At 42.8% G+C, this 11,799-nt stretch overlaps 1 protein-coding gene across 1 annotated transcript; it reads left to right on the top strand.

Annotated features, from left to right (window-relative positions):
- Nucleotides 1–10,016: 10,016 nt before the first annotated feature.
- Nucleotides 10,017–11,414, top strand: LOC124917333 (myosin heavy chain, clone 203-like). Its single transcript, XM_047457789.1, has one exon. The coding sequence runs from the start codon at nt 10,017–10,019 to the stop codon at nt 11,412–11,414; it is 1,398 nt and encodes a 465-aa protein (XP_047313745.1).
- Nucleotides 11,415–11,799: the final 385 nt, after the last annotated feature.

Here is an 11,799-nt window from a genome sequence, read left to right on the forward strand (position 1 = left end):
CAGTCGCAAGGAATAACCGGAAGCCATCCGGTTAACACAAATAACCGACCAGCATAAGAAGATACTTCGGGTATCTGTTGAGAATGATACCAAAGGAACAGACTGAACATTTCCATATTCATACAAGTCTGAGGAAAGTCTGCAGGCTGCAGAAAACCGTCATACAAGATCTTTCCACCTTAGGATAAATCAGAAAGGCAATCTTCCGAGTACAGACAACTGTCTAACCGACAGTTACCACATTGAGTAAAAGACAAACCTAGCCGGTTTGACCTACATACTGGAAGAACAGACCGCTAAGTCTGAAAAGTTGACCGCCAGGTCAGAATCACTGAACCTCTGCTCAACCAATCAAATTCAAGAAAATGAAATGTGACCGTTGGCACATTTCACCTATAAAAGGAGGAGCTGAAGAGGAGTAAATGCGGGACACAGTGGACAACTAATTTACAAATGATAAGATTGTGTTCTATCTCTAGAAAGCTTAAGTGCTAAGTTGAAGTGTGTATTTACAATTTCGATTAAAATTGTACGGGTGTTATCGAGCAGGAAATAAGTCTCGATCGGATTGTGTTTGTATTCCTTAGTGAATATCCTTCTCGCGGTTTCGAGAGGAAGGGGTGATGTAGGAGTTTCATCTCCGAACATCCATAAAAACCTGTCTTGTTATTTACTTTCTGCCGGTTCTACATTCTAACCGATCTGTACTAACCTACCTACACCGCTTTGACCGACTGTACACTACCTAAACCGAATCACTGAGTTACAAAACCGACCCAGCAACTTCCAAACATGTCTTATCCAAAATCGGTTGTGCCTATCTCGTGAGTGTGCTGCTTTAACCTGAAACAAACCTCTTCCGCACTTGAACCTGGTTCAAGGGTTTGTGACAGTTTGTGTAGTATTGAAACCCCGGTGTTAATCTCTAACCGGATTAATCACCATCTTTGAGTGAGACGCGCTAACCGGTCTAACCTCGGTCCTCCAGCCGCGACCTAGATCCTAACAATTGGTATCAGAGCAATTAGTTTCAATACTCAAGCAAGCATGTCGTTCGATAGGCCCCCAATGCTAGAAGGTGATGACTTTGCCAACTGGAAGACACGCATGCACCTGCACTTAATCACCATGGATGACGAGATGCAGTTCATCATAGCTGAAGGACCGATAATCATTGATAAGGACAGGAAGGACTGGACAGCTGAAGATAGAAGAAGAAATAACATGGATAACCATGCCAGAAACCGGATCTCCAACGGTGTGGACAGAAACACGTATTGCAAGATCAGAAACTACAAAACCGCAAAGGAAACATGGGAAACAGTTATACAGATTAATGAGGGAAATGAAAGAACCAAGGAAAACAAGGTAATGGTAGCTACTCAGAAGTTTGAAAGCATCAAGATGAAACCGGGAGAAACAATGAGAGAATATAGTTACTGGTTCACAGGTGTGTTAGACGAGCTAGCAACTCTTGGCAAGAGGAATGACAACAAGGAGGTTATCATGAAAGCGTTAAGATCTCTTCCAAGTGCATGGGACATAAAGACAATGGTAATGAGGGAATCAAACTGCCTAAGTAAGATGAAATTACACGATGTATTCGAAGACCTTAAAGCATATGAGTTTGAAATGAGATCTAGGACTGAAGAAGAAGTTTCAGCCTCAACCTCAACCAGAGCATTGATCACATCCACAAAACCGGTTGCACCTGCACCGATCAGAACCTCCGAACAGTTCACCGAGGACGCCATGGCAATGCTCGCACAGAAATTTGGGAGGTTCATGAAAAGGAGCCAATCGACAAACAAATACAATTATGGTGATAAATCTAATGTAAGATGCTATAACTGTAACTATTTGTGACATTTCAAGTGGGAATGCAGAAAACCGAGGAGAGATGACCGGAAACCAGATAGTTAGAATAACCGAAATAATTATCAACAAACTGGTGAAGGAAGTGAGGTTCAGAGAGCACTGATAGCCGATGATGGAGGAAGCCTATGGGCTCACAGTGACAGTGATGATGAACTCACATGCCTAATGGTGAATGAGGAACAGGTATTTGACTCTCCTTGTGAAGAATTTACTAAAGATGAGTTATACAATGCATTAAATGATATGGTAGCAGAGTATAAGAACCTACTAGCCCTATTACCTAAGCAACCCAACTTTAGAGCTGACCTTATAGTACCCATTCTAACCGAACCAGAGATCATATAACCTGATAAAACCCCTACCTTAGAAACCGAATTAGCACCTGAACTATCCTCTCAAACCGAACAGTTCAATGAGCTAGTTCGAGAATTGACCGAGGAGGAAAATGCCCGACTCCAGTATAAAATGGCCGCATATAAGAGATCTAGTGAAATGGTAAGAAAAATGTGTAGTTACAAAAGACACCCTTTTTGCATGTTTGGTCTAGGTTACAAAAACAATAGATCCCAAAACCAAAAACCCGTAGACAAAGTAAGGCTCACAAAGGATGATCTTCCCTTTATAAGTTTTATAAGAAGTTCCTTAACCGCTGAAGAGGAATTGACCGCCTATTATACGGAAGAACAACTAACCTATGTAGGTCCAACTGATTCTGAGAAATGGCTTCACCCTGAGAAAAGGAAAGCCAACCTATTCAATAATAGAAAAGCCAACCCACAACCGCATAGGACAAACCTAAGATCATCCCCACACAAGGCCTTCTTAGGAAAGCCGAAAGACTCAAAACCGAGTGCCAGAAAGATAGTTAAAACCTTGACCAAGAAAGTTGTCCGGTTTGTCAAGGTCTGGATACCCAAGGGACTAATCGTCTGTGGACCCAAGTAAATGTGGGTACCAAATAGTTGTAAATATGTACATTTTATAGGATTTAAAGAAACGGTTAGGAAACTCTGAATGGTACTTGGATAGTGGTTGCTCTAGGCATATGACAGGGAACAACAACCTTCTAACCGACATCAGAATAGAAACCGGTGCATCAATCACCTTCGGTGACAACTCAAAAGGTAGAACTGTGGGCAAGGGTAAGATTGTCCATGGTAACCTAACAATTGATAATGTACTCTTAATTTAAAACCTACGTTTTAATTTGCTAAGCATTAGTCAAATGTGTGATGCTGGATACACTGTAGAATTTCTTAAACATGCATGCTTAGTTAAGAGCTCTCAAGGTACCATACTACTAACCGGGAATAGGCTAGGAAATATTTACAAGGTAGACTGGAAAACTAAAGTAGAATATCCTGTTTGCATGATAGCCAAGACTGATCAAACCTGGCTGTGGCATAAGAGACTAAACCATCTGAACATGAAAACCTTAAATTATATTCGCGGTAAAAAGTTAGTCGACGAAATTCCTAACATAGTGTTTAATAATGATAAGGTTTATTCAGCATGTCAAATGGGTAAACAAACTAGGTCAACCTTTAAGAGTAAAGGACAAATTCAATCTAACCGATGCTTAGATCTTCTTCACATAGATTTATTTGGACCGATTCAGGTCATCAGCCTAGAAGGTATGCTTTACACTATGGTAGTTGTTGATGATTACTCTAGGTATACATGGGTAATATTCTTACCATCCAAACGTGAAACCGCATCAAATTTGATCACACTGCTTAAACGTTTGCAAAATGAAAAATCAACACGCATTAATAGTATTAGAAGTGATAGAGGTACCGAATTTACAAACAGTACTTTAACCGCATTTCTTTATGAATCCGGTATTAGACACGAGTTGTCTAGTGCTAGGACTCCTCAACAAAACAGCCTGGCATAACTCAACACGAGTTGTCCATGATAGCCGACTTGGGCATTGCTCAAAAATTTTGGGCTGAGGCTATTAATACTGCATGTTATACACAAAACCGGTCTTTAATTAACAAGTTTCACAGCAAAACACCTTATGAGGTATACTTTGATAGAGTTCCCAACCTCAAGTATCTTAAGATTTTCGGTTGTAAATGCTATATCCACATAAATAGTAAAACCTATCTACCTGCTTTTGATGCAAAAACCGATACTGGGATAATATTAGGTTACTCAGCAGTGAGTAAAGCATATAGAGTATATAACAATAGAACCTTAACCGTGGAGGAATCACTTCATGTTGTTTTCGATGAATCGGTTGAAAGTAATACTGCATCATGCTTTGATCTACACAATAGACTGGAAAATAACAATATCCATTCTGATAGTGAAGATGAGATTCTGGTTTTCAGGCGGTTTGTCCATGACCAAATGGGTAATAATGAAACCCAACCGGATCAAGCTATCCCACGACAGGAAGCTGACATTTCGGTCCAAACCGAGGAAATCGGTCGGTCTGACATCCTTGCTCAGCCTACCGATATGTCTAGCCTTGATCAAGTAAACGGTAATTTGGTAGACATCGCTGAACCGAACCTCAAAAGGAACACTAAGCATCCTCCTGAGCTAATTATAGGTGACCCTTCAGAACCTGTTCGAACTAGGCGTCAAATTCTGGAAGAATACTTCAATTCCGCTTTTATATCCCAGATTGAGCCGAAAAGAGTGGATGAAGATTTGTCAGATCCGGATTGGATCTTGGGAATGCAAGAAGAGTTAAACCAGTTCGAGAGTAATAAAGTCTGGTACCTAGTCCCTAGACCGAAAGATCAACCGGTCATAGGAACAAGATGGGTATTTAGAAATAAACTCAATGAAGACGGTTTGATCACGAGGAACAAAGCCAGATTAGTGGTACAAGGATACAAACAGGAAGAAGGCATTGACTTTGAAGAATCATTTGCCCCTGTAGCTAGGATTGAAGCTATTAGGATTTTTCAGGCTTTTGCTGCCTTCAAAAATTTTATGGTTTTCCAAATGGATGGTAAAAGTGCATTTTTGAATGGTGACCTACGTGAAGAGGTATATGTTGAACAACCACCCGGTTTAAAAAATGCTGAACTACCCAACCATGTATACCGGTTAAACAAAGCTTTATATGGTCTAAAGCAAGCTCCTAGAGCCTGGTATGACAAATTAACCGCATTTTTGTTAAAACATGACTTCACCATCGGTTCAGTGGATAAAACGTTATTTAAGTTTGAGAAAAAGGAACATATCCTACTTGTTCAAATCTATGTAGATGATATCATCTTCGGTTCAACCGATCCTAAGCTATGTGATAAATTCTCAACCTTGATGACTAACAAAATTGAAATGAGTATGATGGGAGAATTAAGCTTCTTCCTAGGTCTTCAGGTTAAGCAACTCGAAGAAGGAACCTTCATTAGTCAACCCAAGTACACTAATGAACTGTTAAAGAAATTCAGGATGGATACATGCTCCTTAGCGGCTACTCCAATGAGTTCATCGGTCAAATTGGACAAAGATGATGAGGGTCAAGCAGTAGACATGACCGCTTACCGAGGCATCATCAGCTCCCTTCTATACTTGACAGCAAGTAGACCGGATATTCTATTTGCAGTCGGTGTGTGTGGAAGATTCCAAGCCAACCCAAAACGGTTTCACTACACAGCCGCAAAGCGAATCCTGAAATACCTAAAGGGAACATCTGACGTCGGTTTGTGGTATCCAAAGGATTCATCCTTTAACCTAACAAGTTATTCAGATGCAGGTTGCAAGGTTGTTAGAAAAAGCACCAGCGGAACATGCCAATTCTTAGGTGATCGGCTTGTTTCATGGCACAACAAGAAACAAACATCAGTTGCCACATCAACCGCAGAAGCTGAATATCTGGCGGCCGGAAGCTGCTGTTCACAACTCCTTTGGATTCAACAACAACTGAAGGATTTCGGTATCACAGCCGAAGAGTCTCCAATCTTCTGTGATAACACAAGTGCCATAGCAATCACCTACAACCCAATTCTACACTCTAGAACTAAGCACATTGACATAAGGCACCACTTCATTCGGGAACATGTCATGCTGAAGCATATACGATTGGAATACGTACCGACAGATCAACACGTAGCCGATATCTTCACAAAGCCTCTGCAGGAAGCTAAGTTTTCTCAATTCAGACTCACACTTGGTTTGACCGATATTAATCAAATTATTCCTAAGGATTCTTAAAAGGGAAATCGGTTCGGACAGACAAAACCGGTAGTTCCTCCAAAACTGTCGGATTTCAAATTTCTCAAGGTATCTATGGAAGAACCGCCTGGTCTATCAGTCAGAGTAAACCGACCGGTTATTTAGTGCATGCACCAAATAACCGCATCGGGACGAACAACTGATAACTTACCGGTTCGGAAATAGTTTATCTTAGATTATTTGGTCTTAGAACAAAAGTGGAATAATTACCTGTGTTTAAACTTACCTGTCCTGAAAAATTACCTTTTCAAAGTAAAATGGTCACACCTCAAAAGACGTGGAGATTTGATATCTTTCATGGTCCAAGTCTATGACCAACATCCTAGGCTGAAGACATGCTTATTTCATGCAAAACTCTTTATCCTATGGTTAATAGACATTATTACCTGTGATACACTGGATAATAAGATCCTCTCTCCACTAGTATATAAGTTGAACAAACCTTAAACAAAACAATCACAAGTTATATCTCATCCTCTCACTAAGACAAAATGTCTCAGTTTCCAAACATCCTTCAAGTGGATTTCAAATCTGCTCAAAGCACTGAGCATTATGAAGTCTTCAAGATGATCAAGTCACTTGAAGATACTGGTCTCCAACATTTTCTAGATGACAAACATGTCATCTATTCTGAATCAGTACTGGAATTCTTTTACAATGCTAGGGTTTTTCGTGGAACTCCTCACTTTGACACACATATTCAGTCAAAAGTGGGAGGGACTGTATTCGATTTCACCGAAAGTGACTTCGCAAGATGCTTTAACCTACCAAAACAAGGGCTGACCGACCTCAATGTGCCGGCTGAACTAAAAGCCGAGATCTCCTTAGCCTTTGCCCGGTCAAACCAACCAGTTGATGACCACGGTGCCAAGTCACTGTTGAAAGCTGAATACCAGCTTCTCAACGACGTGATCGGTCGAGGCATCCTGGGAAGGGATGTGACCAACACGTATTGCACCGCTGCTTTCAACATCTTGGCCGCGATAATCACTGGCACACCGGTCAACTGGTCAAGGGTGTTGTTCGACGTCCTAATCTGGATGATTGGCTTTCGAACAGTCGGTCTCGTACCTTAACTAAGTTGTCTGCTTCTGGAGCTTGGAGTTCCAACCTGTCCAGGCGAAGGGTTGAACCAAGCCCAGGTACTCACCAAGGAAGTCACCGACTCATTTTATGAGCGGTTTGAAAAGGCTTGGAGAGGAGGAATCGCCACATCAACTCCAACGGTCATACCAACTCCAACGGATACTAAGTCACACCTTCCTACAACCGGTCATTTTTCTATACGCACCGGTTGTATCCTTGTTCAACTCTCCTTGATTATTTCGGCTTAGTCTATGTTATCTTCGGTTTCAATCGGTTACTTTTCAGTTTGTTGTTGCATTCGTCATTAATGAAAAGTATCATTTAATTAATGTAGTAACTCCCAACTACATGAGTAATTATTACCCAACTAACTTGGTTACCTTTGAACTAAATCCCTACCTCGAGCTCCGCAATCGGTCAAAAGTAACCTCTTTCCAATACATTTTGGAAACATAAATATTCTCTTCTCTAATAAGACAAAACTGATCTTCAATGTTGATATATTTTCCCTCCAAAACCGGATCTATATAAAGAGCCACCCTCTAATCAACTTAACACATCTCAAAACAAAAATCTCTTGAACTCTCTCTCTCTCTTAGCAAAGTTTGAATCATGCCGAGCCGAACTCTAGGAAACTTCTTGAGCATTAACTTCGATTCATGTATGGAACATTGGGATATAGAAACCAAGGAGGTCATGTTTGAATCTCTCATTGACACCGGTCTTCGCACCTTTCTCGAAGAATCTGGTCCCATACTTCTTGAGGATGACAAGACCTTCTTCAGAAGTGCTTGCATAAAAGGAAATTACACTGTTTCCACAGTAAGAGATCACACTTTCTGGCTGGACGAAGCCGAATTTGCCCAAATGTTCAACCTGCCCACATAAGGGTTTTCCGACTTCCCAACCCGGGTGGGAAGTGCAGCAACCAATCACTCAATATTCTTCTCTGGAACCGATGTACCGGTGGAAAATCACGGGTTAAAAACCCGCCTTGCTCACCACATCCAACTCCTCCATGAGATTGTTAACCGATCTATCATATGTCAATCTCCGAACCAACGCTACTCTAAGAAAATATTTGACATGATGACCTACATCGTTAGCAATACGCCTATCAATTGGTCATCGGTCATCTTCCAAAATTTGAAAACCATGGTGCTGACCAAGAAAGGTCTCGGTTATGCTCCTCACATCAGTCGGCTCATTCTCAAGTACCGTCCAGAATTTGGACCGGGCACACCGGCATCTCCTTCGAACATTCTTGATATGGATGGTGTGGAAGAAAAGCTTTCTAGGGTAGTTATTACATAAGTTGTATCTTTCTATCTTATGTATGTCTATTTTTACACCGATCTACTTTTCGGTTTCTATCCTGTACTGTTTCTTCAATAAAAATCCATTTCAGTTTAATAACCGGGTCAAAAACTGCAAAATCGGAACAACCATCCAACTAACCGGTCAATATCAATAAATCACTTTGTCTTCACTGAAAAATCCGGTTTAAATCATAAATCGCATCTTTGCTGTTAATAAATCACATCTCTTCATAAACTGCTTTGAAAAGGGCTCGAAATTTTTGGAGAGAAATTTCCCGCCCAAAAACTCCCGCTCAAACATCCCGCCTTTTTGTTTGCCGCCCTTGGTTTGCCGCCCAATCCACTTCAAGGGAAAATTCCCGCCTAAAGGTGATGGGACGGTTTGCGACGGTTGGGTTTCCAAACCGCACCTATAAAAGGGGTCCTTAGCCACTTTACTTCATTCTTACGCGAGACGGCTTTCTCTCTCTAACTCTCAAACTCTCTCAAATTGGTTTTTCTTTTGCTCTCTCGATTCAATCATCAACAATGGGTCGTGATTCCGCATTGTTCAAACATATCATCCAGGTAGACTTTGAAGAGATCAGACAAAACGGTTCGGCTCCGGCAAAGCAAGTTCTTTCCCGGATTTCCGAGGCCGGTCTCGAATACTTCCTAGGTGGTCCTTTTATTCTATACAAGGAAGCGGTTGAAGAATTCTTTAAAACCGCATCTCTCTTTAGCAGAATAACAACTACAACCGTCGGCGGTAAACAGTTCGACATAACCGAAGAGTCGGTTGCAGAAATCCTACGCCTACCAACAGATGGATGCAACATTTCGATAGCTCTAGATCGAGAAACTTTCGAAGCAGCATGCCAGGTTCTCTCGGCAACCTCGGTTCCTGTAGAAGTTTCCGGAAAGAAGTCATCACTTCGACCGGAATACATACCGCTTTGTGACATCTTCACGAAATCGGTCCAGGCAAGAGGGGGAAATTTCGACAACCTCACCAAGGCAAAAATCGAGATGCTTGCCGGTTTACTAAACGGTATAAATATTAACTGGGCGAAGGAAATTTTCCACAACCTAAAGGAAATGGTGATACCGGATTCCACCCGGTCATGGGGTTACACCATCCCACTCGGGAAGATCATGCTCCACCACAACATCAATACCGGTCTGGGTGTTCATCTTCATTCAATCAAAATCATTATGTCTCGCCAATTCTTGGAAAAGAAGAAGAAATCCCCCGGTTCTACAGATGGCCGAAAGAAGAGGTCTGCCAATAAGAAACCGGCTCCGGTAAAGGGCAGATCCGGAAGCAAGAAGGACAAACAACCGATAGAATTCGCGGATCCGCCCTCTGAAACGCAAAATAAGGACGATTCGGCCTCCAGCTCCGACCGAACTGCTTCACATTATACCGAAGAAAATGAGTCCGGTAAAGAAAAAGGTCCGATAGAAGAGGAACAATCGGACAGTCTTGAAAATGCCGATACCGGTGCAGACGGCCCTGGGGAGGAAGATGTTCCCGAAAACAACGACTAGGAGATGGCCGAGAATATAGTACGCAGAATCATGGAGGAAATCGATCTGCAAGCTCATGAGGCATCTGAAGTATACTGTGAGTGGTTCCGGTACCGGTGCGACAAATTCTTCAAACATATGCTACTGGGCTTAACCACCGGACAAAGATTCGAAAGGTTGATGGAGATAGAGGAAAACGTCATCAGCCTAACAAAAGCCAAGGATCCCAGCGAAGCCTTGGACCGGCACGCAATAGTGGAACCGCGTGCTCGGCTACAAAAGCTAGCCGAACATATTCGAAAACTCACAGAAAGGTATGTTGCGGGAACACCGACGTCTAAACTACAACTCTTGGTGTTGGAGTTACTTGCGGTAAAGAAAGGGGAGTTCATCGACGAAGTGGTGCGGCTTGAAACGGTGCGCGAACAGCAAAATACAACGTACTCTACGCGTCTTGAGAATGTTGACGGTCAGAACCCAGGCGATAAGTCTCCTCTAGCGGATCAGGCTATCAACGAAACCGACGAAAGGACAGAGACTCCTCTCACCGGCCCACGCGCATCCGTTCAAACCGGGGATTCAGAACCAGCCCTCACAGAAGAAAAAGTTAAGTCCCTCATTCAAGAGTTTGTCAACGACGCGGTTAAGCCCTGGAAGAAGAAAGCTAAGAGGGTCGCGGTTCAAGCATTCAGGATGGCCGAAACAACAAGGGATGATCTTGGGAAGGCAAACGAGCGGATCACGTCGGTCGAAACAAAGTACCCTGACGCCGATGCACTGTACGACGCTCATCTTAACCGTACCATAGCCTTGGAAGATACGACTTCAAAGTTGGTGGATGACTTGGAACGGTTTCAAGAGAAGACCGAGCAACGGCTTACAAAGGTCGATGAGGACCTGGGGCAGTCAAGTACCCAAGTCGGTTCGATACTCGACAAGGTCACAAATCTTGAAGAGAAGAATGCAAGTCTTGAGGAAAGGAACACCAAGCTTGAGGCCGACCTCAAGGCGGTCACCGAACAGGTGAATGAACTGATAAAGGCCAAGCTGGCTGCCGATAAAGCGGTTGAGGAGGAAAACGCTCAGGCGGCTAAGGAACTTCAAGATGCGCTGGACGAAGAGACGCGGAAGAAGAAGGAGGCACCACGATTGTCTGATGCGGAATTGGCCGAACGTATACGAAATGTATCGGCCAGAAATCCGGCACTTGCAAAGGCCATAGCAGCTCAAGAGGCCAAGGATGCAGAGCGGTTCAACGCTGAAAAACAAAGGTACGACGAATATGCCAAGGCTCACAAGAAGACCAAGGTGGCTCCCTCCTCTTCGGCTACGGGAACACGAAAGAGTAAAGTTCCCTCAAGAAAGGCTCAAGTCACCGAGATGCTGGGCAGAATCACCGAGACAGTTGTCGACCCCCACTGAACCCGGTTTTACAAACCGAGGATGACTTCGAAGAAGATCTCGAGCCGCCACCTACAAGACAGCGAGTTTTCAATGCGGTTCCAGTCAGCACGGTCGGTCAACCGTTAACTCCTCACCTGGACACCACGGGAGCTGAAGGTCCCTCTTCAAGGCCGGCTCAACAAGCTAAGGGACAACCAACAGATGACCTGATGGAAGACTTCCTGCCATCCAGATTGAACTAGGGGCTCTCTTTTCTATCTTCACTTATGTTTATTTCGGTTTCTACATATATAATATTTTGCCCTTTTGCGGTTATCTTTATATATATATAGTTATTTTTGGAAAACCGGCCTACATTTACATTCCGACTTGATTTTGAATATTTTAATTAAAATAATCAAAA

The sequence above is a fragment of the Impatiens glandulifera genome, unplaced genomic scaffold, assembly GCF_907164915.1.
Source record: "Impatiens glandulifera unplaced genomic scaffold, dImpGla2.1, whole genome shotgun sequence".
In the NCBI taxonomy this organism is placed as follows: domain Eukaryota; kingdom Viridiplantae; phylum Streptophyta; class Magnoliopsida; order Ericales; family Balsaminaceae; genus Impatiens; species Impatiens glandulifera.

Excerpts from the sequence above, each read along its gene's own strand:
- LOC124917333 (XM_047457789.1), top strand. The coding sequence starts at position 10,017 with ATGGCCGAGAATATAGTACGCAGAATCATGGAGGAAATCGATCTGCAA.